General features: G+C 39.8%; 1 protein-coding gene across 1 annotated transcript; it reads left to right on the forward strand.

The window, feature by feature from the left end:
• Window positions 1-27,816, forward strand: DNA2 (DNA replication helicase/nuclease 2). Its single transcript, XM_070944834.1, has 21 exons — window positions 1-95; window positions 1,296-1,466; window positions 2,508-2,691; window positions 3,846-3,988; window positions 5,109-5,231; window positions 6,099-6,312; window positions 6,874-6,991; window positions 8,398-8,560; window positions 8,747-8,932; window positions 9,096-9,326; window positions 9,730-9,846; window positions 9,940-10,049; window positions 13,417-13,526; window positions 17,436-17,660; window positions 19,547-19,740; window positions 19,826-19,915; window positions 20,006-20,195; window positions 21,423-21,512; window positions 24,013-24,195; window positions 25,401-25,547; window positions 27,760-27,816. The coding sequence occupies exons 1-21, from the start codon at window positions 1-3 to the stop codon at window positions 27,814-27,816; spliced, it is 3,141 nt and encodes a 1,046-aa protein (XP_070800935.1).

The following is a 27,816-nucleotide window of genomic DNA, read 5'->3' on the forward strand; positions in this document are numbered from 1 at the left end:
ATGGCGGAAGGGGAGGAAGCCCTGGAGGGGCTGGACGGAGGCACGCTGGAGGAGCTGATGGAGAGGAGCTTCGTGGAAGAGCCGCTGGCGGAAAGGTGGTCGTCTCTGCCGGGGCTGAAGCAGGGGCTTGAGGGCGCCTGGGTGGGTGGGTGGGTGGGTGGGTGGATGAAGCGAGGGACCCCCCAACCCCGGCTTAAAACCTTAAATGCAACGTGGTTTGATCGTAGTTTAGAGGACTGTAGTTCATGATTGGTACCCTATAAGTAAGCTCAGAGAGACAACTCGGTTCTTCTGTTTCCAGTTAGGGAAGGGGGCCCCCATGAGATCATCAAGACGGTTACCAATTTTTCCCGATCAGGTGAAAATAATAATAATTAAAAAAGGCCAAAGATGATGTTTGAAAGTGAAAAAATAGGAAATGTAATGGTTCCCTCCTGGGCTTGATTTGAGGCTCGAATCCTTAGTACAGGTCTCCTGCGTGAGCAGGGGGTTGGACTAGATGACCTCCAAGGTCCCTTATGTGAAATCCCTTCTGAGCCCTTTTGAGAGGGAAGAAAAAAAAAAGGCAAGGGGGTAGCCATAGCCACAGCACTGAAATCTTCCCTTAAACAGTGTGTCACCTGGGTACAAATATCTCTGTGCAATAACCATCAAGATTTACAACATCGTTCATTATATTGATATTAATTCTCTAATCTTACAATTATAATATATTGAACAATTCAGCATAGTAAACTTATTCATTTTTCCCTCTTAACGTCTCTTCTAATAAAAATATAATAATATTAAACATAATAATCCTAATAATTATTATTATAATTGCTACTTTGGTTATCCATAGTGTGGTGGGAAAACAGCCAGAGAAAGAGCACTGCAGTGTGGTTTATTTGGTTGGTCGGTATCTATCTATCTATCTATCTATCTATCTATCTATCTATCTATCTATCTATAGTATATAGTGTGTATATATATATATATATATATATACACACACACACACACACACATATATATATATATATACACACACACACACACACACACACATATATATATATATATATATATCTGTATATAGTATATAGTATATAGTGTGTGTATATATATATATATATATATATATATATATATATACATACACACACACACACACACACACACACACATATATATATATATATATATATATATATAGTTGGTAAGGCTTCATTCACACATTGCAGTAAGCCAGTATTTCTTATAACATTTTGATTTCAGGATTACTTCCCACTTTTAAAATTGTCTAATTATTTTAGGTTTCCAAAGAAAATGATCGGCTTCCCGGATACTGTACTCCAAAGAGGTTTGAACAACAGATACTGTGTGGTACATGTTCAGGATAATGAAGAACTTGAGAAGCGTCTGACAATCATTTCTTCTCTGCTTGACGATTCAGAGAGAGAGCTGTGCATCCTTCAGGATGACTGGTAATTCTTGGGCAAACGGAGTGGACATTTGCCTGGCAGATTTCTAACTACATACCTATTATGAAAAATTAATTTTATGATAAATGTATAAGAATAATAGGAAGAGGTTAGGAAAATACTTTATGGAAACTTTTCTTATGGTTTGTTCTTATTGCATACTTACCCTTGGTGAACCCTCCTATTATCTAATAAACTATTTTTGGGGTGTGTTGCACCAAAGCTAAGCACAAGGGCTGGATTCACATACTGGATTAGCACTGTTTTGTGATTCAGTACATCTTGTGAACATAACTCGTAAACAAATTGGGAAAAGTATGATGTTTAGTTCTCTCAACCACCCTTCTAGTATTTATGATACTTAATTTAATTTTTCCTCACTTTTTTCCTTATATCCACTTACCTGTGCCCTGTTTTATTATTTCAATTTATGTAGTTGCCCAGCTACAATTCATGATTCTGGGTGGCTAACCACAATTAAAAACATAATAAAATATATAATTTTAAAAACAGTGCACAGTTATAAGCACAGTTGAGGTAAAAAACAGAACCACCACCAACAAATTAACTTAACTATTGCACAGACTGCACCCACACATTTGTATCAAAAATACCAGTGATAAAAATGTGTCTTTAGGTTTTATAAAAGATCAACAGGGTTGAGGCCATTTTGATCTCTGAGGGGATGAAATTCCAAATGGTAGGTGTTACAATAGAAAACATTACTATTTGTATTATTTATGATAATTATTCATAATTAAAATGGCTCTAACCTAAGCAATTTTGAATGCAGGTAAATTTATGCTTTTTATCCAATGAACTATCCAGTTTTTGTTAGGCTAGCAGATTTGGGCTTCAAAAATCCGCATAACCATTACATGGGAGAAAAAACAAAATTATTTTTTCCCTGTTTATGCGTGGATCTGTATGTGCACATACACAGAGGAGAGGTAGATCAATTACAGAAGTCATTGTTTATTTTCCTTATTTTATTTCCCATTTCCAAACATATTTGCCCTCTTTAATGATCTATCTTTTTAAAAGGATTTCTGTTCCAGTCCAGCCTGGAGATATCATTCACTTAGAAGGAGAGTGCAATTCTGGTACCTGGATAATAAATGCAGATGCAGGATATTTAATTCTGTATCCAGATGTGCTACTTTCTGGCACGACTGTATCAAAGAGCATTCAATGCATGAGAAGAGCTGTACTGAGCGAAAAGTTCCGGGTTAGTAAAAAAAATTAATAATATTGGATTTCTAAATGTTTAAAACAGCTGTCACGTCAATAATTTTTATCATAAATAAAATCACAATTTAATTTAGCTCCAAAATGGTGCTGGATTATTGGCTGTATTCATTTGCTGGTGTTTCAAATGGCATTTAATTGAATGGATGCTTCAAATATTATTACTTTACAAGTAAACCTCTAGGGATAGAGGTCTTCTGAACACTTTTGTTACTTCCATATGTATATTGGAGGTGATGGACCCTGATTCTTTTATAATGCAGTAATAGAGGCAGTGCTTGCCTGTGTTTTATCAGTTTCATCTGCCATGATAGCTGTGATTTTATTGGATTAAAGCACAGATGTCAAACTTGTGGCGTCACATTGCTGTCACATGACGTTTCACAACGGTTTTCCCATTCGTGGAGCTGGGGTGGGCGTGGCCTGCATGTGACCCATTTGGCCTGCGGGCTGCCTGTTTGACACTCCTGGATTAAAGCATGTGGCAGTCTGCTTTATCTTGATAACTTTGTGATAGGGCTGCCCCCATATTATTTGTTTGAAAAGATCATAATATAGGGGAGTTTATTTTTTAATATGGTTGGGCCAGCAGAAGCCCTTTATGCTCCAATCATCAGCCATGAGATTTTTAATCTTTGCCTGGAAACAAAATAGAGTTTTTTCTTTATATGTTCTGAAAATATAACAAAAACAACACTATTGCACTTGGAGACTAGATAGTTTTACTGGTAAAAATGTATATTCAGACTTCAATTATCTGTTATTTATGTTCAGAAAGATTTATAATTAGAATAATAGAAAAATTTAGAAGGATAATACTCAACTAAGAAACAGTCTTTGTAATCTTATAATTTAAGATAGCACATTCACTCCTTAGCTTTTTAATATTCTTTTTGCTATAGGTTGTATGTTTTTCTATTCTTAGTTTTCTCGACTTATTTCAAGCATAGTCTTACTTATCTTTGCTCAGAAATAAGTTCTTACTGTGTTCAGTGACATACTAATAGTGTATGTATTGTACAGGCCTATGACAATAGTATGAGCATAGTAAGGGAAGCACAGAATTTTGCAGATTAATTGATATGTAGGCCACATTTATGCAAATATTTTGAAAGTGGTTGTTTTGTTTTACAGAAATGTGAACATACTTCAAGTGCAATGCTGGTAGGCACAATTCTACATGAAATTTTCCAGAAAGCGGGAATAAATTTTACACAGGAGAAACTGAAAGAAATTGCTTTCTCAGTTGTTCATGGACCAAAGTATCTAAAAGAACTGTAAGGCTTAAATCAATAAATATCAATAAATAATCAATAAATAATTTTTAAGAACTATATTTTCTTAGTTTTAATACTTAGTGGAGACTAGTTTGTGTAGTGTTGTTGTGGATCGCTACTGTTGTTGACCATGTGTTGACCAGTAGAACTCTCTGAATCAAAGATTCACTTTGTGAAAATGTTTTCAGTTACCAGGTTTCTAGTATTCAGGTACCAATTCAGTTTACAATAGTGAAGCATTTTCCTTCTCGTTATCATGATTGAGAATGTATGCCAAAATTCTTTTCATATTTTCACATTCCTATTTTCCCCTCTTTTTTGATCTGGACTATATGAAGGATCCAGAGCAGCGTGGTGGCCTAGAGGTGAAGACCTAGGGAACAATAGATGTTTCTCTGTCAGGGTGCAAAGAGAAAATATCTGCTATGAACTCCGGAAAGGCATCAGGAACAGTATCTGGCCAGTAAACTCTCAGCTTCACTTAGTCACCCCAATCCCACTTTGGAGCAAGGAATTACAGGGCCATAAAAGAAAAAAAATACATTATGGACCCAGGTCTCCATGCAGTCGCCCAAAACCTTGGGTCTGATCCTTGAGTTCCTTCAGAAATTATTATTAACTCTACTTGGTTCACAGATCGAGTTTGGTCTAGATTAGGGCTGTCAAACTCCCAGCCCATGGGCCGGATGCGTCACGTGCTGGCCACGCCCACACCCGGTTTAGTGAAGGGGAAAAAAGTCCCGATACGTCACATGACACCACTGTGATGACATGAGTTTGACACTCCTGGTCTAGACTGATTTTAAGTCTGTCTTAGCCATGAAAGCCAGCTGGATGACTTTGGGCCAGTAATTCTCAGTGCAACTGAGGGTTACTGTGGGGAAAATGGAAGGAAGGTGTGTTTGGATATGTTTTCTGCCTTGAAGTATTCATAAAAATAATAAAGGAGGAATACAAATCAATCAATCAACCAATCATTGAATTAAGTTACCATTTTATTAATAAAATTATTTTATGATCCTGAACCCTTTTCAATTTCTTATAGCTGATTTTTTGCTAAACGAAAAAGCCCAAGAAATTTTCTTGTCCAGTTTCTAACATTCTTCTTTCGCTTCTGAAGGTATCAGTTAAATCTGGAGCAAAAGGATATAATGCATGAGATTGAGGAATACTTACCATCTTTTATTAAATGGGCAGAAGTCTATACATACAAACACAGCCAAAATAATGTGCAGTTAAAACCGTAAGTAATTGTTAATTGAATATGAACAAACTTAACATGCTTTAATGCAATGTTTCCCAGCTTTAATATTTACCACATTTAAAATTAAAATGGATGCATTCATAGAATTGGATTATCAAATCATGTAAAAATATTAAACCCTTAGATATTAACACAAATATTTCCCATTAAACATTTTTAACAATAAATAATGAGTGTTTTAAATTTTTGCAAATATCTTCATTATTTGGCAAATAATTTTGATTTTCCAAATTCCTGAGAGGGTCTTGGTGGAAGCTGCACATACGGTAGCTATCCTGCAGTCTGCTTTTATATCACAAGGCATCATGTGGCCTGCATGTTTTATGGCTTAGTGTATCATAAACGCATCCAATTGTGCTTTATTCAATAAATTATGTAGCAAATCACCACAGCACAAATTTGTATTCATGTCTTCAATTCCTTGGCTTCTCCCCTCAATACAAATTGTTAAATTTTTATTGTGTCATCTGAACTATCCAGCGACAACACCTCTTCAAGCTTGTATTATTCATAGCTTTGCTGATGTAGGCGAGCTATATTTAGTAATCAAAAGCTAGAAGCAGTTTGGTTGCATCTTTTCCAGAAAACATCCAATTTTTGCTGTGATCTTCGCAAAAGGCTGGTCCTGTTCATGGCTGCGCTGAATATTTATGCTGATGTGTTCTTTAATTCAGAAGCTAAACACAGACAAATAATAGCCTAAGTTGTTTAGAAGCATTCTCTTAAGAGTACTATTTCAGTCTTCAATTGAACAGGAATGCAGGATTTTAATTGTTCTTCCTTGTGTCTTTCAGGAAATGCATAGTTAACAGTTTAAATTAACATATACAAATTGTTTTTTGACAGGCTAGGAGCTACTGGTAAGTCCTGTTATAATGTCAAAGTTACAGAAATCCTGGATGTTGAGGAGAATATCTGGTGCCCCAAGTTTGGCTTAAAAGGCAAGATTGATGTTACAGCTGGAGTAACTATTCATGAAAGATCTAAAATTCAGACCAGAATAATGCCACTGGAGCTTAAAAGTGGAAAAGAGTCTAACTCTGTAGAGCACAGAAGTCAGGTACATATTGGAATATATATATGGAATGTACAGTTTAAATACATGAAGAATATAAGATTATTGAAGGTATTCACACAATATATATAAGAGCATCCTGATGGACATACTTGCAAAGCATTTTGTAGATAATCTTCTGTGCTGGGTTGAATGACACTTTATTTCCATGATTCCCTGACATTGCCTTTTTGGTCTTCATAGTTGAAAGGTGCCAGGAATATCTTGTTTGACATTCCTGGCAAGTTAGGAGAAGACTGTGTCATCTATAACAGCCAGCTACCGGAGTCTGTTTAATATAATGGTTAGAATATCTTTGAGGGCGGAATGTTTTCATTTAGGCAACCGCAAGCCATCATCTGATGCAATTCTATGAGATTGTTTCTGGGGTTAGAATTTACATAGCACTTACTCTGCATTGATGATCTTAGGATGGTCACGTACCAGAAAATATTGAATATTGAATTACTGTAGTTTTAATGATCTTTCTCATTAAACTAAAATGCTGCAAATATCTTCATTTTGTTTCTATGCTTAATTTCGGTTTTCTTTTAAATATCTTTTTAGGTAATTTTGTATTCCTTACTGTGTCAAGAAAGGCGAGTTGATCCTGAAGGTGGATTTCTCATATATCTGAAAACAGGCAATATGATTCCTGTAGTAGGAAGTCGTATGGATAGGAGAGGTAACTTTTGTGATAGCAAAAATATCTACGTGGGAGTATAGTTACAATATTTTCTCCCCCATCTTTCTATTGTACTGTTTTCATCATGGCCTTTGTGTATGTGTTTGTGGATCTTATGGCAAAAAACCAAAACAGCCTCTGAACCTAGATGTAAAAGGAAATACATTTTGAAACACATATAATGTAGCAGAGAAGGAGGAGTAGATACTTTTTAAAGTTTAAATGGTATGATTGGAAGGGGCTCTAAAAGCATTCTAGAACAACCTACAGTTTTTCTTATTTAAGAAGATAAGTTGGGTTATATTCTCACTGTCTATCCCTGTTGTTGTTAGTTGCAAAGTCATGTCCGACCCATCGCAACCCCATGGACAACGTTCCTCCAGACCTTCCTGGCCTCTACCATCCTCTGGAGTCCATTTAAGATCATGCCGATTGCTTCAGTGACTCCATCCAGCCACCTCGTTCTCTGCCGTCCTCTTCTTCTTTTACCCTCAGTCTTTCCCAGCATTAGGCTCTTCTCCAGTGAGTCCTTCCTGCTCATTAGGTGGCCAAAGTATTTGAGTTTCAGAGTAACCCCTTCATGGATTACTGCCTTGTCGTGGCGAAGGGGCTTGTGTAGCTCAATGAAGTTATGAGCTATGCCGTGTAGGGCCACCCAGGATGGACAGGTCATAGCAGAGAGCTCTGACAAAACGTGATCCACTGGAGAAGGAAATGAGGACTGGCCTGTGGTGCCTCTGCCAGCGAAAACGGAGCTTGGGAGGCCGAGCTCCGTTTTTGGCTGCGACGGCCTCCTGCAACCCTCTGCCAGCAAAATGGAACTCAGGAGGCGCCTCATGAGCTCCATTTGTGCAGGCAGAGGGTTGCAGGAGGCCGTCGCAGCCAAAATCGGAGCTCAGGAACACGTTTTTCCTGGCACAGCGCTCGGGCCACCACAGGCGCCACCAACACGAGTGACATCGAGCTGGTCACGCCCCCTGCCCCTCCCCCAGGTCAAACACAACCCTGATGTGGCCCTCAATGAAATCGAGTTTGACACCCCTGAGTTACGGCAAGTCATCTTCATATATCACAGGGCTGTGCTTAATAGGTAATGATGGGGACTTTGAACTGGCCCAGAAGTCTTCCCTTAACCAGTCCAGCAAACTTTCAGATGTGTGTGTGTGTGTGTTATCTGCACTCTCAAAGTTGTCCTGTTAGCCTGCAGAACTACATTTAATAAAAAGGCTGACTTGAGCTATGGTGGAACTGTATTTAATAATTTGTTCATTTTCGGGTGAATGGAGGAATAAATTTATAGGGCCAGTCCTCAAATATACTAAGCGCCCAAGTTTTGCTGTATGTTTTTTTCACGACCTTGACAATTGAGAGTGTCTAAAGTTATTTTCTCTTTTTCTCTTTTGCAGAACTGATTAAACTGAGAAATCAGTTGGCCTTCTATTCTATTCACAGCACATATAAATCTATAGGAAAAAAGCAAACACAGCTTGCCCCTCTACCTCCTTTGATTAATGATAGCCAAGCATGTAGCTATTGTTCTCAGAAGCAGAACTGTGTACTTTACAGTAGGTAAGTTTTTTTTTTAAAGAGATTATATGAAAGTGTGCCTTAGTCCAGAATGTCTGACACCACAATTTCAAGAATCATTCTTGGTTTGGTATAAGGAACCATGTAACAGAGGGTTGAACAGGAAAGCAGGAATCATACAATCTAGATTTTTTTTTTGAGGTGGACTCATGTTCAGTTGTGTTTCAGGGCCGTAGAACACCAGAAAGATGTCTCAATACCTCCAGATACGGGGGCTGAAAAGGAGATCTGTCATTTAAAGCCTTCTCACTTGGAATATTTCCACCTCTGGTATTTAATGCTAACTTTGGAGTCACAGTATAAAGATGGGAAAAAAGGGCGTAAAAATATATGGATGCTGCGTGCTGCAGAAAGGTAAGACAAAGACTTAAGCAAGTATTAACAGTGATTTTTGTAAGCTCATTCGTAAACTTCATTTTACACACTACAGTAAGGCAGAAGAAATGGTATAGCCTGAGTTTTTTATCTAATGGAAGAAATCCAAACCCAGTTTATTCTTTGTTCTTGATGTTTGCAGAGAAAAACACGGGGACTGCATTGGAAATATGATCAGAATGGAAAATGTAGTAGAAGTTTCGGATGGACAGTATCTACATTGGTTCCAGCGTAGAGATGATCGTGTGCCAATCACAACTTTGATGGTTGGGGACAGAGTTGTTCTAAGTGATGAAGACAGCAGTTTGCTTGGCTTATCTACTGGCTATATTCAGGAGATTGAGAGAACCAAACTTTCCTGTTTATTGGATAGGTATTGGTTGCATTGTATTGCTTGCATTTATATTTCACTTGCTGAGAGTTAAAAAAAGCATCATTTTCTAATTGCAAAATAAGATTACATGTGCCCGCTAATAAACAATATTTACTGTGACATTGGCAGATCTGTATGTAGATTCTTGCATGTCTGCCTTATTGAAGCTGTTTTGTTAAGTATCAATACTACTAATACTTCGGGTTTCATGCAGTTTTAGTAAAATATTTTTCTCTGGAGATGTTTGAATGTCAGAGTTGTGTTCCTGGTGAGAAATGGGACTTCTATAGAAGCCACTATATCACAGTTGAAATGGCCAGCAGATTTAAATGCATATCTTGTATGGGCAGGAGGTATTTGAACTTCTTGTGGAATTTTACTGGTTCTGTTTAATGTGTTTCAGGAATTTATCTCGTCTCCCTGGGGATACTGTATATAGATTAGATCATGAGGAAGGAGAATTTGGCATAGGAGCTCCTTTAGCAAATCTTTCTAAATTAATGGAAAATTCTCCTGCCAGGTATTTTTCTGTTCTTTATTTCCACACAAGTAACATTACTCTTAGAAATATCTCCACAGTTGACTATTTCATCTTCCCTCTCTTCTGTTTTAGTGAAAAGCTTCGTAGCTTAATAATAGACTTCTACAAGCCACAGTTTGTTCAATACTTGAGTTCCGTTCTTCCTCCAGAAGCAAAGGACACGGTTGCAAACATTCTGAAAGGTACAGGGGACAAAAGATTATTACTTATAATTTACTTATCATTTTTTAAAACTGCCCATCTCCCTCATAGAGGGAAAAATAGTCCAGTTTTCAGAGCATTAAATTAATACCTTTCAACTGCAAATCCTTGTGACACAAATATATTAGAATCTGTATACCTTCAGCAATAAGCTCATTCCACAATATAATTTTATTGAGTAATATTCATAAGCAGGCATATCTTAAAAGAATTGTCAATGCCACAATATTGAAAAGCTATTCAGAGAGTTGGTAGCAAAATTTGAAATTCCAAGTTCATCTGTTTGTAATTATAATTCTTACAGATACTATATGAAGAAGGGTAATTTTTTGTACTGGATTTTTAAGTGTATTAGTATATAGAATTTTCTGGGCTGAAGAAGCATTTTGAATTTCTGCCAACTGTTCGACTGAATCCAAAATAAGGAAATACTTTTGGGAGTTTTGAATTCCCAAAATAAAACTTTATTGGATATACCAGAGATGGCTAACCTTTTTGCCGTCATGTGCCAAAAGCAAGGGGAGAACGGGGAGGTTGTGCGTGAGCATGCCTACACCCATAATTCAATGCCGCCCCGCGCATGCGCACGTGACCCCTCTGCACTCCCCCCGCTTTTGGCGCCTGATGGCAAAAAGGTTACCAGTGGGCCCAGTAGGCCCGTTTTTTTGCCCTTCCCAGGCTCCAGAGGCTTTCTTGGAGCCTGGGGAGGACGAAAACGGCCTTCCCCACCCCTCCGGAGGCTGGAAACGGCCTGTTTCCTGACTTCCAGTGGGCCTGAAAGGCCTGAAAATCAGCTGGCCTTCGCGTGTGTGCAGGCTGGAGCTGAGCTAGGACAACACTCGCGTGCCCTCAGATATGGCTCTGCATGCCACCTGTGGCACGCATGCCATAGGTTTGCCATCACGGGGTTATACCATTTTGGTACTGAAGAATCAAAACCAGCTCTGGTTTTCCCGTGCAAATCTTTGTCTAGTTAAACAATGGCTTCCCTTTCTTCCCACCTCTGGGTGATCACATTGTCCAATTTTGTTATGGGAACAGCCCACCTCCTTCTCAAGCACCTGCACTGGTGACTTTGATGGTTTCCAGGCTCTCACGATCCCCACACAACTTCTCAGCACTCCATTCCACCCTTCCCTCTCCCCTGTTCATTGGCAAGTTGACTAGCGATAAGGTTTGAAAGAAGCAAAGCGGTTCAGTCTTGACAATTTCTCCTAAAGAGCCAATTATTCCCTGGTTTCTTTAGGATGGTTCACATTTCCACCTTTTTTGCAAATATCAGGACTCAGTAGTCGGTTATAAAGTAACTACAAGTAAGCCCACAGGTATTTCTCCAACTAGTTCTCTCTGACAAGCACTTTTTTATTAGTGGAACATCCCATGTGTGCTTTTTTTTTTTTTTTGAAATGAGCATTTATTGCTAATATAACTGCCAGAAAAATAAATAGAAGCAAGGTTTAATTTACAAATTTGCCTTTGCATAGAACAAGTGTTACTTCTACCACAAGGAAGTGACTACAGTGAATTAGTTCCAGGTTCAGTTCTTGGCTAATAGAAAAAAAGATTGGGGGCTCGCTTTGAGGTAAATGGCTTTCTCTGTTTCCCTCACAGAGATGCCTGTTCTAGTAGAACATTTTTGTCCGCTTCTTTGGAGAATGCTATACAGCTAGTCCTCACCTTACAACCATTTGTTTAGCGACTGTTTGAAGTTTCAGCATTGAAAAACTAACTTGCAACCCGGTCCTTGGCTCTTGCAACAGTCACAGCATCCCCATAGTCACATGATCAAAAGTTTGGGACTTGGCAACTTGCATGTATTTATGGTGGTTGCAGTGTCCCAGCAGTCACAGAGTAATCATTTGTTTTGTTTTTTTACTAAAATTATATTTTTAATTATTTTTTAAATATACATCCATATTGTGTGTGGACAGAGTTGGTTCTGGGTATCATTCATATTAATCCAATTCGCAGTAACAATATTAATAATCTCTTATCACATTGATCAAATTTAAGTAATCCTCATTATATTGTTTAAACATGCATAAACAAAAAATGCCCAACTCCTCATCATTATCTCTTATTTTCATCTATGTCTTTCTTATTCAATCTAAACATTTCTCTATTATGTATAGGCAAAGTTGTTTCTGGGTATCATTCATATTAATCGAATTCACGCTAACAATGTTAGTAATCTCTATCACATTTATCAAATTTAAGTAATCCTCGTTATTTAAACATTTATTTATTTATTTATTTATTATTCATTTTTCTATGCCGCCCACCCTCCGAGGACTTTGGGCGGCTTACACCAAAGACAGTATACTAAATAGCATATTGCCCCCAACAATCTGGGTCCTCATTTTACCCACCTCGGAAGGATGGAAGGCTGAGTCAACCTTGAGCCGGTGAGATTTGATCTGCTGATCTGCTGAACTAGCAGTCAGCTGAAGTAGCTGCAGTACTGTACTCTAACCACTGCGCCATCTTGGCTCTTATACATAAAGAAATGCCTAACATGTGTAAACTTCTAATCTTTCCATCTATTATTATTATTATTCATTCTATAAAGATTTATATTCTAATATTTCCCCTATCTAATTTTATTTCTGCCTCTTTCATCTTACAATCAGCTTTAGAGTAGCCATTTGTGACCTTCCCAGCTGGCTTCCATCTAACAACGTCCATGGGGGAAAAGCTGGTTTCGCTTAATGGCTACATGACTCGCCTAACAGCTGCAGTGATTGACTTAACAATCATGGCAAAAAAAAGGTTGTAAAATTGGGTGTGACTCACTTAACAACTGACATGCTTAGCAACAGAAATTCCAGTCCCCATTATGTTCATAAGTTGAGGACTGCCTGTATTGTATTCATTGGAACATTATAGGATTAGATGGAAGTACCGTATTTTTCGGAGTATAAGACGCACCTTCCCCCCCCCAAAAGGGGGTGAAAATTTAGGTGCATCTTATACACTGAATGTAGCCCCATCCACCCACTGGCCCTCACCCTTTGACCTCTGCTTCCCAGCAGTTACCTACTTGCAAGCAATCAGCAAGAAAAAACAGCCCCTTTCAGCTTCAGCACAGCCTAATTAGCACAAGTTGATTGGATCGGCCTCCCGACTCTCAGCTGATTTGCTCTCAGCTATTTTGTGCAGGCTCTGCTGCTTGCTGCAAAGAGGTAAATTGCTGGAGCAGATTTTTTTTTCCTTGTGCTAATCAAGCTATGCTGAAAACGAAAGTAAAGCAGGCTGTTTGCTGCAAGGAGGCAAAATTGCTCAGAGGCAGAGGGAGATTTCTTTTTCTTCTTTTCCTCACCATTTTTCTCTTTGTCTGGTAAATCCTAGGATTGAATAAACCCCAGAAACAAGCAATGAAGCAAGTTCTCCTTTCAAAGGATTACACCCTTATTGTTGGTATGCCCGGAACTGGAAAGACTACAACGATTTGTGCTTTGGTAAGGTCTTGTATAAGCCTCTGAAAGTGGTGAAATTCATTTTTACTACCAGTTCTGTGGGTGTGGCTTGGTGGGCGTGTGGTGTGGCTTGGTGGGCGTGGCTTGGGCGTGGCAGGGGAAGGCTACTGCAAAATCCCCATTCCCTCCCTACTCCTGGGAGAAGGATATTGCAAAATCTCCATTCCCACCCCACTCGGGGGCCAGCCAGAGGTGGTATTTGCCGGTTCTTCGAAATACTCAAAATTTCCGCTACCAGTTCTCCAGAACCTGTCAGAACCTGCTGAATAGCACCCCTGGGCCCTCTGACTTTGAAAAAGGATTAGCAACTGCCCCTTTGTTTAAATGTTTGACCTAATGCTAGGGTGAATATGATAATTTTGATACGCAAGTTGTAACTTCCAGAATGTAAAGATTGTTTAACGAAACAAACCAGGATGTGACTATGTTCTTAATGTGGACATTATTTATGATACCTATTGAAGCAATGAATTCTTGACAGTTAAGTCATTGAAAATCTCAGATCTGTATACCTGCAGCATGTATAAATTCAGTAACTATTTCACATTTTGCCAGTACGGAAGTTCAGAACCCTCTCCAATGTGACCAAAAAAAATATGTCAGAGCACATAGGCTAGTTGCTTCTGATTGTGAATAAATGTGCCAACCCTCCGTAATCTTCATTATGTACATCAGAATGGGCAATCATAGAATAATAGAATCTTGCCACGTTCAAGGTTGACTCAGCCTTCCATCCTTTCTAAGGTAGGTAAATTGAGGACCCAGTTTGTGGGGGCAATAAGCTGACTTTGTAGCTCCCTGAGTCTCTGGAGAAGGGCGGCATATAAATCAAATTAAAAAAAAAAAAAGAGTTGTAAGGGGTCTTAGAGGTCTTATAGTCCAACCCCTCCTGAGCAGGAGACCCTGTATCATTTCAGACAAATGGTTGTCCAGTTGCTTTTTGAAAGCCTCCCATGATGAAGCACCCACAATGTCTGAAGGCAAGCTGTTCCATTGGTCGATTGCTCTCCCCTTTAGGGAATTTCTCCTTAGTTCTAGGTTGCTTCTCTCCTTGATTAGTTTCCATCTGTTTTTTCTTATCTTGCCTTTTGGTGCTTTGGAAAATAGTTTGACCACTTCATCTTTGTAGGAGCCCCTCAAATATTGGAACACTCAAATTTATTTATTTATTTGTTTGTTTGTTTGTTTGTTTGTTTGTTTGTTCGATTTATATGCCGCCCTTCTCCAGAAACTCAGGGCGGCTTACAATGCGTTAAGCAACAGCCTTCATACTTTTGTATATACCTGCTTAGTAGGGCTTTCGGCCCCCACAAGCGGTGTTCTTTTTTATACAAAGTCATTTTATTGCCCCCACAATCCGGGTCCTCATTTTACCTACCTCGAAAGGGTGGAAGGCTGAGTCAACCTTGAAGTCAAATCTTAGGGTCTTGATTGGCCTTCAGTTCCTCATGGTTGTTTTTTTTTTTTTGGCCTGCAGAGCTGTAGTTGCTGAAAACTAATGACACTGTTTTGTCACTTTAAGATGGAAAGAAAGAAATATGACCTGAAATAGGTTTAATATACAGGTAGTCCTCATTTAGTAACCACAATTGGGATGGGCAATTCAACTCTTAAAAGTTACTTTTTCATTATTACTGTGCACAGTTGCTAAATGAGGCAGTTGCTAAACAAGGATTACCTGTATTTAAATCACATTCTCCTACTCGCCATCTACTTTGCATTGTAATCTGCCCACTGCACTCACACTGCCATTGACTATCAAAAAGTTGCTCACCCTTGAACTTATACATAGTGCATAGACCTTTACTTGCCAGAGACATGAGAATAGAGTTCCCTCATTTTTCCACTCAGATTTCCTACAGTGTGGAGGAAATCTGCATGGTTGATATGGTCACTTATGCCCTAGTTACCTCCTGTCTTGACTATTGCCACCCGCTCTACATGGGGCTTCCCTTGAAATACATCTAGAAGCTCCAGTTGGTTCAAAATGCAACACTCTGCGTGGTTTTGTACAGACCTCGGTGTGCACATGTTGTGATGACCCAGGGCATGGCACAAAGGCAACACAGCCAGAGAATAAGTATGAGTCCCTTTATTAGCTCCAACTTTGCCCCCAGTGTCCCTTTTACTCTCTGGTCTGGAGAAAAATTCTCTCACAAAACTGTAACAGCCGCTGGCTGAAAATACTCCAGTCCAAGCGTTATAAACAGAAAACTTCCAACTATAAATCGAACAAGGCAAGTTAAAGTGATTAATCCGGCAGGGCAAGCAAGATAAGGAGTTCCAGAAGTGAAGTAGCATGGCAGTAAATCAAACCAGTTGAGAGGATGCTAGGAACTCAGATAAAGCAGTTAACACAAGATGAACTCAGCGTTTGTTCATGACAACTGCCCCTCCCATTTGCCTTTTCTTTAAACTCCATCCCCAGGTGTGCCCTGTGAAGAAGATCGGGTCCCTCTCCTTCCTCGTTAGCTGCGCAACCCGTGTGTTGCTCTCTTCTCCGTTCTTCCCTGCATGCACTAGGATGAGGAGGGGGTGGCTGAACCCCCTCTCCCTTGTTCTACCTCTCCCCTGCTCTGCCCAACATGGCTTTGCCTTTCCCCAGTTTCCTCTACAGCCAACGGAGCCACTCTCTTGCTCTCTGTCAGCTGTTCGTCTTCCATCAGATTCAGACTCCTGTCACATGACACGTGTCATCTCTCCTGAGGGAGCTGCATTGCCAATTTACTTCCAGATGCAAGTCAAAATGCTGGTTATCACCTTTTAAGCACTTCATGGCTCGGAACCAGATTATCTGAGGGACTGTCTCATGCTGGTCACATCCACCCGATCCACTAGAGCAGGGATGCAAGGAATATTATGGGTCCCATCCAGGGGTGAAATCTAAAATTTGTTACTACCAGTTCTGTGGGCGTGGCTTGGTGGTGGTGGGGTAATGTTACTGGGTGGGCATGGCCAACTTTTTTTTTTTTACTTTTAAAAGCATTTTTTCTACAACCTTAAGAGGTTGCAGAAAAAAATGCTTTTAGAAGCCTCTGATGATCCCAACTGAGCCGCACGATCATCAGAAGCTTTTTTTTTTTTTTTACTTTTAAAAGCATTTTTTTGAAGGGGTTGTAGAAAAAATGCTTTTAAAAGTAAAAAAAAAACAGCCTCTGATGATCGCGCGGCTCAGCTGGGCATGGGGGGGGTTGCAGGGATTTTTGCTACCGGTTCTCTGAATCACCCGCCGCCATCGCTACCGGATCGGGTGATCCAGTCTGAACCGGGAGCATTTCACCCCTGGTCCCATCCCCTAAGGAAGTCCATCTGGAGGGATCTAGAAGAAGGACCTTCTCCATAGTGCCTCCCTCCTTCTGGAACATCATCCCTCCAGAAATTATACTGGCTCCCACTCTTTCATAAGGCCCTGAAGACGTGGTTTTGCCAGCAAACCTGAGGAACCCAGAATGGGATGGAGCCGATTAAAGGGGTGATTTGAGTGTATGTTGTTACCGAGTGGGGGTGGGGTTTTTAATTATTTATTTTTTTATCTTTTTTTTTCTACTTTGTGTTTTTATTGTCTGTAAGCCGCCTAGAGTTGCTGTGAGCAAGTAGGTGGCTATATAAATTCTCTAAAATAAATAAATAAATATATTATATATATACCTTTTGAACATGTGCATGGCACATGGTGGTTAGTGAAAAATGTCCAGAGTGGACTACTTGCGTGAGATTGGCCTGTATAGTTCTGTAGACTTTCTTAAAAACATTTTCTGAAAGTAAGAGTTGATGCCTTCTGATCTGCTCTCATATTACTTCGGGTGGGATGGGAGAGGAATCAGCACAGGGGAACTAAATATAATACAGGTTAAAATTCCTTTTTCCTTGGTTGTCTTTCCCATGTTTTAGGTTCGGATTCTTTATGCTTGTGGCTTCAGCGTTCTCTTAACTAGTTTTACCCATACAGCAGTTGACAATATACTTCTTAAGTTAGCCAAGTTCAAAGTAGGATTTTTGAGGCTAGGAAGAGCTCAGAAGGTTCATCCAGACATAAAGAGGTTTACAGAAGAAGAGATCTGCAGATCAAAGTGTATTAAAACTGTGGCTCAGTTGGAGGAACTATACCAAAGTCAGGTAAGGAAAATGCCTTTCAGGAGTCTAGTGTTCCTAAAAAGTGTCCCTATTGGGAAGTTTATGTTGGTGATATTATGTTGTTTTAATTTCATATGTCTTCATTAAGAGATCATACTAGGTTTTAATCAAATGAATAAGAAAGGTGCATTCATATTTACAACAAAGATAATTGCATCTTTAATTTTTTTTTTCATATTATATATACATGATTTTTACAAAGGGATTTTTAGCCATAGCTCCATTCTGCATGATTTTACTGCTTAAAAAGAGAATAGATCTCAGTATCCATGGTCAAGAGTTTGATAAATTTGTGGTTTGGGGACTGCTTTTTCTTGCTTTACACCTGTGCAAAAGAAGATGGATTCGCCCATTCATAAGCTACATTCCTTCAAATTCTCAGGATTTGTAATGTTGTAATCCACAGTTGCTGTGCTGGAAAGGAATCCCTGCAAATAACAAAAGCCACTTTGGGGCTCTGTAATTGGGAGTCTTTGCCACTAGATGATGCAAATTTTAACATGAAACCTGTTCACTTAGAGAGAATCAGTTTGCGAGATAATAAATGTATATTCCTAAGAATCTAAGGGAATTATGAGTTGTCCAAAGAATGCAGAGGTTGGCTAGCTTGTTATATATTCTACAAGATAAAAAGGAATTCTCAGATGTTATTACCAATGTTCTTAACAAACATTTTACCATTTAAATTTCTGTAAATAATCCGTGACAGATAAATGGTTGCAGAGAAAGATTTACTGTTCTACTTCACCTTTGATCAACTTTACTTCCCTGCCACCAATTTCATTAAAAGTTAGAAGGGAAAATAGGTAGGTATATAAACAGCTAGAATAATGAGCTGAAGAAGCTTCTTGGATGAAGAAGTGAAACGTCTTCGAAGAAAAACCAGAAAGTCCAGTTGCCTCTTGAAAAAAGCACCTTTGAGACAACCATGACTTGGATGCAGGGGTGGGCTTCAGATCCTTTAGCAACAGGTTCACTGCCCTGTTGCAGGGTGGGCGTGGCCATGGTGGGTGTGGCCTAATCGGCCACCTGCACCACTGGGGGTGGGGGGGCGATTTTTGCTCTCCCCAGGCTCCAGAGGCTTTCTTCAAGCCTCCGGGAGGGCGAAAATGGCTTCCCCCGGGGTCCAGAGGCTGGAAACAGGCCCATTTCTGGACTTGCAGAACCTCTGGTAGGCCCATTTTTTGGCCCTCCCAGACCCTCCGCGCGGCCCCTACACTTACGTGAAATGATGAACGGGCCACATGGAGACTCCTGGGAGGGACAGGGTGGGCGTGGCCAGCCAGGGGTGGCATTTGGGGGTTCGCCGAACCCTGGAGATCCTTAGCTAGAGGATCGCCCGAATCCTGCCGAACCCCCAGGAGCCCACCCCTGCCTGGATGACTGAGAATCCCCATAGGCAGCTGGTATAATAAATTATATTCGGCCCCATCGCAATTCTGACAACAGAGAGACATTAAGTTAAGAGCTCTGGTGGCTCAGCAGACTAATTAACATCCACTTACATCTGCTGTCTGCAATTACTGCAAGTTCAAATCTCACCAGGCTCAAGGTTGACTCAGCCTTCCATCCTTTCTAAGGTAGGTAAACTGAGGACCCAGATTATGGGGGCAATAAGCTGACTTTGTATAAATATACAAAAGTATGAAGGCTATTGCTTAACGCCTTGTAAGCCGCCCTGAGTCTCCGGAGAAGGGCGGCATATAAATCAAATTAAAAAAAAAAAAACCAAAAAAGAAAACGGCATTTAATAACTTGTACAGGGAACACAGTCTAGTATTGTTTGAACTTGAATGCATTTCTGATTTAGGGTTGAAAAGAGGTGCTTTTCATCATCATACTTTCTCTTTTTTTTTTTTTTTTTCCAGCCAGTCATTGCAACGACATGCATGGGAATAAACCATCCAATCTTCACTCGTAAACGTTTTGACTTCTGCATAGTGGACGAGGCTTCTCAGATTAGCCAGCCCATCTGCCTTGGCCCCCTTTTCTATTCACTTCGATTTGTGCTGGTGGGAGACCATCAGCAGTTGCCTCCACTTGTGCAAAATCCAGAAGCAAGGTAGGCAGCGTGACACGCTGTAGGAATGCATACTTAAACTGTTAGCCATGCTACGTGCAAGTCACTGGCTGAATTTTTATTGCAGAGAACTTGGCATGAGTGAAAGTTTATTCAAAAGGCTGGAACAAAATAAGAATGCTGTTGTGCGTCTAACTGTCCAGTACCGAATGAACAGGTATGTAAGCATGAAACAGGTTGTTTTGCCTCACCACAAGACAGGTAAAATCTAACTCTTTTTTTTTTTTTCCATTTTAAATCCCTTTAGTAAAATTATGTCATTGAGCAACAAGCTGGTGTATGATGGTAAATTGGAATGTGGCTCTGAAAAGGTGTCCCGAGCTATCATTGACTTGCCTAACTTAAAAAAACTAAAACTGGAAGAGTCTTCTTCAGAAACATGGCTCAAAGAAACACTTGATCCAAATAATCCCGTTTGTTTCCTTAACACAGAGAAGGTAATTTTTATTGGGCCTCTCTTCTCATTCCCCAAGGCAATTTGATGTTGGGTTTTGTTCTGTTTCTCAGGAAATTGAAGGTTCAGAATTAATAGTAAAGAGGTCTCTGACGATTGCCTTTAACTTCCATCAGGAAAATAGTGGCAGGGACCATGTATCAGGTCAGCTTCGGGGTTGACACTATGTGGTATTTCGTTCTTGAGCAAAATAAAAATGGCCTCTGTTTCATCCAGTGTAAATCTCTCCCTTATCCCAACAGTCTTATCAGTTATTTTTGTTCTCTTCCTTCTATTCTCTATACCTGTGATGGCGAACCTATGGCATGTGTGTGTGCCTCCCGCTGGCCAGCTGGTCTTCGGGTCTCTGCTGTGCATGCGGGGGGTGGGGTGTGCATGCGGGGGACACATATGCACATGTTGGGGGGCAGGTTGGTGCAGGAGGCTTTTCAGGCCCAAAACATGCCCCATTTTTGGGCCTGGAAAGCCTGCACCAACCTGGAAGCCAAAATGGGGCGTGGGGGAGGTGTATTTGCAAGGGGGGGGGCTGGGGCATATCTGCAGGGGGTGCATGCGTGGGGGGCCCTCACATTGCATTTTGGGAGTTCGGGCACGCATGTGTACATTCGCTTTGGGCACTCAGCATCAAAAAGGTTAACCATCACTGCTCTATCCTGTCTTTCTTTCCTTTTCCATTTCCCTTGATGTAGTAATTAAATATTATTTATTCTCTTTTTCTTCCTTGAAAACGGTTCAATTAAAAGCAATTTGCTTTGGAAAATGTCCAAAAGAGCCTTGGTAGTACAGTGGTCTAAAGCACCCTGTTATTAAGACCAGCTGCCTGCAATTACTGCAGGTTCGAATCTCGCCAGGCTCAAGGTTGACTCAGCCTTCCATCCTTTCTAAGGTAGGTAAATTGAGGACCCAGTTGTGGGGGCAATAAGCTGACTTTGTATAAATATACAAAAGGATAAAGGCTATTGCTTAGCGCACTGTAAACCGCCCTGACTCTCCGGAGAAGGGCGGCATATAAATCAAATTTAAAAAAAAAAAAAAAAGTTCAATTCCAATAAGACTGGCATTAGTGTAAAATTTGTCCCCTTCAGCATAATTATATAATCTACCCTGCAGCAGTTTTTGATATAGCTCAAAATAGTCTTCCTAAACTAATAAACAGCTTGAGATTTGCATTGCTATGGATTCAGATGTACGATGTTGGTCTTTAATCCAGGTTGAAGCCCCAGAACAGACAGAAAAAGGTTGTATAAGTAACATGACTGAAGCCAGACTGGTGGTCTTCCTCACATCCATGTTTTTGAAGGTATTTCTCTTGTAGTTAACACTAGAGATTTTATTTGTGCATTTATGTTGAGATACTTGATAAATAAAGAGGTATACTAGTAGTCTACACTTATTAGTTCAGTCCTTCAAATTGCCTGGCCTCAATATGTTTTGGGGTGTGATGAGATTGGTGATTCATGCCCCACAGGTTGGTTTTGTCCCTTGGAATTCATGACACTTGAAGACCAAGCTTCGAATTTCCTCTAATCACAAGTTGTTGAAAATTCATTTCATTTGCAGAAAAAAGCTGGCAATTCGTTATTGTTTTCTGGGGTGAGGAAGAATGCAGTTTCCCTTCTTTTCCTGTGGGGAAGCAGATCTGTTTTCCCTCTTTCTTCCTATTAAAAATGGGAAGTTTGTAGGGGTGCCAGGCAGCAGGATTTATATGTAGATGTGGATAAAACACCTGAAATGCTTCTTCTTTTAGGAGCCTTCAGGTGGGAAAAGGGGCTTACCTCTGGTTTCGTGCATAATGCATCGATGTTGACATGTGTCCAGAATTAAAGCAGAAATCACTGTATGGTGTAATTCTAGTAACTGGGGGTATAGTTAAGAGTGGGCTGCTGGGGGTTCACAAGGGTTCGGAAGAACCTCTAGCTAAGATTCTGTGCAGTTCGGAGAACCCTCAAATCGAACTCCTGGCTAGCTCTGCCCGCCCCTCCCAGGAGTTCCCACGCGACCCGTTTTGGATAAAGGTAAGTGCAGGGCACGTGCGGAGGCTCAGGGAGGGCGAAAAATGGGCCTACCGGAAGTTTGGGGAGGCTGGAAACGGGGCTGTTACCAGCCTCCGGAGGGCCTCAGGAGCCTGGGGAGGCCATTTTTGCCTTCCTGGAGGCTCAAGGAAAGCCTCCAGAGCCCAGGAACAGTGATGAAATCCAAATTTTTTTGCTACCAGTTCTGTGGGCGTGGTGCTTGGTGGGCATGGTGTGGCTTGGTGGGCGTGGCAGGGGAAGGATACTGGAAAATCTCCATTCCCACCCCACTCCTGGGGGGAAGGATATTGCAAAAGCTCCATTCCCACCCCACTCTGGAGCCAGCCAGAGGTGGTATTTCCTGGTTCTCCAAACTACTCAAAATTTCAGCTACCGGTTCTCCAGAACCTGCTGGATTTCACCCCTGCCCGGGGAGGGCAAAAATACCCCACCTCCGCTGTGGTGCAGGAGGCCAACTAGGCCACACCCACCATGGCCATGCCCACCCAGCAATCGGGCAGAGAACCCCTTGCTAAAATTTTTGAAGCCCACCCCCTGGATATAATGTTCGCAAAATGCAAAAGCTTCCACTGCATTTTGCTCTTAACAGAAAGCACTGCACTGAGTTCAAAAATGATTTGGAAGAACAGCTTCCGATTTTGCAAAATACAATAAGACAAGGTGCTGCTGCTTCAGGAGTTGCATTTAATTTAATGATTGGATTCTTTAAAGCAGCAGAATCTTGTTTTTTTCCAAGCTGTGCAGGTCAGTGTGCATGAATGGCAGGGTAGGGTGTTGTGTTCTTATCTGAGATACAAAACACACATTCCACATGATAGCCAAAGAACTTATATCTGTTCCTATATAACCCAGATCTTGGGATAGTTATCCACAAAAATACATTTCTGTGATGAATAAGCTAAAATGTGTACGGGAGAAAAATATGCCAATAATTAATGTTATTAGGATGAGTGGGCATAGTTTTTGCAGCCAGAGAACACATTTGATTTCCTTAATTTCAGTTGCAAGGAATAAGGGAGCAATATCAGAGAAGGAAGTGGGTTCTTCTTGTGGACCTCAGATTGCTCACCCCAGTTTAAGAGAAGAAGGTGGACTGATCTTCTGACCTTTATACCTAAGAATAAAGTTGCACTAAAATCAAAAGTAATTAGTAGTTAACATCGGATTAAGAGGGCATTAAAGGAGACGAAGGAGAAGTTCATTTAGCCTATTATACCATCAGTGGGTAGCACAAATTGGCAGGGTGGATAAAAATCTGATTTTTTTAAAAAAACATCAAAAAATCAGATTTTTTTGATTTAAATCGGATTTTTTTGATTTTTATCGAATTTATTTTATTAAAAAAATTGGGGTAAAAATCTATCGTAAGATAGTTTTCTATTTAAGATACATAAATAATTTAGTTTATTCAGCATGAAATGGAGCTTAGTTATGTAGCATGAGGCTGTATATTCTGCAACACTGGGACTATCGGTGAGTCAACAGTGGGTCAAAGGAGTAGCAGAGATGACAGTTGCTCTTTAAAAATTAAGATTTAAATCGAGTTGATTTAAATCAAGCCTTTTTACTAGTGATTTAAATCATGATTTAAATTGTGATTTAAATCAACTCGATTTAAATCAAATCCACCCTGCAAATTGGATATGATTCTTTTAAGGCATTTCTATACATTATTTTCCTAAATCTCCTGAAAGGAAGAGTGTTGGAAGGCATTCTGTCACAGCCATCTGGGATTCCATAGTTTTAACACTGGGATTATTTTTTTAGGCTGGTTGTAAGGCTTCAGATATTGGAGTCATATCTCCATATAGACATCAATTGAAGATCATTTCAGATTTGATGGCAGGCTCGTACCTCACTGATGTAGAAGTAAATACTGTGGACAGATACCAGGGGAGAGACAAAAGTGTAATTATAGTATCCTTTGTAAGAAACAATGTGGATGGAAATGTGAGTAAACACTATAGAATCATATGCCTGTTCATAGTTCCAAGTATTTTAGATTTATTGTCCAACATTTAACTTAAGTTATGAACATAAGGTTCATGTGCTAACCGGTAGGATAAAGGGAAAAGATGTACTAGCAATTTGTATAGATTATTCTTTTTTTTTTCTTTCTATAAGAAATCTAATATGGGATCTTAATATGAGTGACTGGTTTTCATTTTGGATATTTTCTTGTAGCTAAGGTTCCCAGGTTTCCTCTCTTTGTTTGAAGAGTCCATATCAGTGGTGAAATCCAATTTTTTTTACTACTGGTTCTGTGTGTGTGGCTTGGTAGGCATGGCTTGGTGGTCGTGGCAGGGGAAGGATACTGCAAAATCTCCACTCCCACCCCACTCCAGGGGAAGGATACTGCAAAATCCCCATTTCCGCTACCAAAAATTCAGCATGCCACTTTCGTCTGCAGTGGTGCTCTAACTTAGAGATAAAACAGATATAAATAATAGTTTGATATAAAACTAATAAGAATAGGCACAATAAGATAGATCAAAAAATAAAATACAGAGTTAAGGAAGAAAAAAAACAAAAGCAAGCTGAAAAAAAGAAGTGAATTATGTACTCTCTTTATGCACACATGTATATGGTAAAATGATGAATACAATCATTTAAAACATCCATTCTTGGTATTTTTACCCAGAAGAACATTTGTACAAATAACAATAATTAATAGGAAAAAAAGGTTAATATATTATAGAAAGTGACCAGATTTGAATATATTTATTTTGAATTAAAATGATTTTCAAAATATTTTCTAACAGTTTTTCAACAACTGCCCACATTTTTAAACAAGAGCAATCCAACTAAAATTGATTGATTTTCCTGATTTCTTTTCACCCACAAAGCTTATCATCTTTAGTACCAAAAGTTGGTAATATGTAAAAAAAATGCTTACCTTTGATCAGGTCTATAAAGATTACAATTTCTAATGTATTAAAAGAGTGGGGTGCCATTTGTGCTTAAGACAGTTTTAAATTATATGAAAGAAATCATACTGATTTTAAATGAAGCAGAGGGTCACCATTCTTCTGGGGTTAGTTAATGATTATCATTAATGAGATCTATGTGTAACCAATGCAAAGGAATGATTACTATTTGAAAGTAATGGAGAACTTGTGAGCATTCTTTGTACTTTCCTTTTTAAAAAATAATAGGTTGGAGAACTTCTGAAGGACTGGAGACGTCTTAATGTTGCCATTACAAGAGCCAAACATAAGTTAGTTATGCTGGGCTGTGTACCATCCCTTTGTCTCTACCCTCCTCTAAAGAAATTACTTCATCATCTGAAGAATGAAGCTATGATATCCTTTTTTTTTCATTTACATATATTGTCTTTTTGGCCGGGCTGCTTAGATGAAGACTTTTCAGGCCTCCTAAATGAAGATGAAAAAATGTAAAATGTTAATCAACTGTTAAATCTAGTCTGAAAGGACAATGTTGCTTCTTTATCACTTTCATTTAAAGAAAATGAAACCAGATTTTTGGAATTTTTTCTCAGAACATTTGAAGTGAATTGTGTTCTGATTAGGCAAAATTAAAAATATTTCGCTAAAAAAAAAACAATGGAACTCAGCTTTTGGAAAGTATAGGAATTTTATCCCTTGATCCCTTATTTTTTTATCTCAGAGTAGATAAAGTGTTTTGAATATTGTCTGCTATCTCCTGACACAAACATTAGCTAAAAGGATGTTTTTTTTTTTTAAATCATCTCTCTGGAGATGGTGGTGAGAATTTGATCTTGAGAAAAACAAAATGTTCTACCAAATCAGTTTCCAAATCAGTGGTGAAATTCATCTGGATCGCGCGATCCGGTAGCGCTGGCGGTGGGAGGCTCCGCCCACTCGCCTGGACGTCATCACGTCCCTGTGAGGCACGCACGCTCACATTTGTGAACCAGTAGGGAAAGGTAAGTAAATTTCACCCCTGGTCCAAATGTATGCAATAAGGTGTTATCTCATCACCTGCCCTATAGCACACTATTCTTAGGACACTACTGCAGTTGGTGAGCAAATAGGGAATTATTATTGGGGAATTACTGCTGACCAAGTCATCCACCTAGTACAGAAATGGCTTGCTTTCCTTTTGCAAAATGCCTGTGGAAGGAACCAACAATGCCCCATTAACTAGAGAGCTTCCAGTATTACTTAGTGTAAGAGATGGGATGAAAGGTTGGACAGCTGGCAGGCTTACCAACGATGTCAGCTTCTGTCTTCAACGCAGCACCAATTTTGACTGTCACAAATCTATGCTTAATCCCACCTTCCCCCACTCTTCCCATCAACTACCTCCAGGGAATGGCAGTTGGGGCAAAAACTGCTGGCTACTTCTAATACCATTTCCTTGCTTTCGTGGCTTGAAGGAAGCATTAACCCTGGTTGAGGAAACCCCATTTGGAAGCGGAGCACTCCTCACTCATGCGTAAGAGAAGACTTTGATACGGGAAGATTGTATTTGCACTGAAATCCATCTTTCCATCTATGGAGGCAATTTAGCATGGTCTGCTCATTCTTCCAGAGGCTTAAGTTCACTGTTAAATCTGAGACCCCATTTTAAGGGGTCTTTTAACCTTTTAAGGCACCGGAGACTGATTCCACGGAGGGCGATTTTTCCACTGACCAGGGGGTCAGTGATGTGGTTTTACGCACTGCCTGCATCCCATGTGTGCGTGGATGGGGCTTCATTGCTTGCATGGCCCAGTTCCTGGTGGGCCGCGGACCGATGCCAGTCCGCAGCCTGGGGGTTGCAGGACCCCCGTGTTAAATGTTATAGAAACTGGATTTAGGTAGAAGTTGAACCCTTAATAGAGATAGAAACACTGGAATTGCTGATAACAGGAGTATGCAGGCCAGGGCATTCTTCCATGGGACTAAGTCTCTTAAACATATTGACAGCAATAGATTACGTTCCTTATGTGTCTTTTTCTAAGTTAATGACACATTTTAAACTCAATGGGAATTTAACAGTTCTGAGAAGATGCTTCCTCTTTAGCTCCATGTTCTGCTTCATTTTATAGGTAGTCCTCATTTACTGACCGCGGTTGAGACTGGCACCTCTGTGGCTAAGTGACATAGTTGTAAATTGAAACATGTGGCTGCCTCTGGCTTATGATTGCACTTTGTCCTTTCTGGCTGTGTTCTTTAAGTGCATCATCCACTGTTCTTAAGTGCGACATCATGTAGCTGTGACTTGCAACTTCCTGCTTCCCTATTGATTTTGCTTGTTAGAAGCCAGTTGTGAAGGCTGCAAATAATGATGATGGGTTGCTGTGACTATCATAAATGCACACTGGTTTCCAAGTGCCTGAATCACAGTTACATGACTGCAGGGACACCATAACTTTGAATGATCACTGAAGGAATGGTCAGTTAGTGTGGATTACCTGTATATGTAATGATTCAAAAAATAGAATGGTGTAAGCCAGATACCTAAATATTACATAGGTTAAGCATTAAAACCGGACACAATTTTCATAGTACTTGAACTAAAAACATGTTTTCCTTAATTGTTTCTTACATTTTCAATATTCCTTTAGGAGCATATGAACACGTTTTACATTGTAAACTCTTATGA

This window comes from Pituophis catenifer, unplaced genomic scaffold (genome assembly GCF_029215685.1).
Source record: "Pituophis catenifer annectens isolate HBS135680 unplaced genomic scaffold, rPitCat1.0.hap2 SCAF_6, whole genome shotgun sequence".
Classification (NCBI taxonomy): domain Eukaryota; kingdom Metazoa; phylum Chordata; class Lepidosauria; order Squamata; family Colubridae; genus Pituophis; species Pituophis catenifer.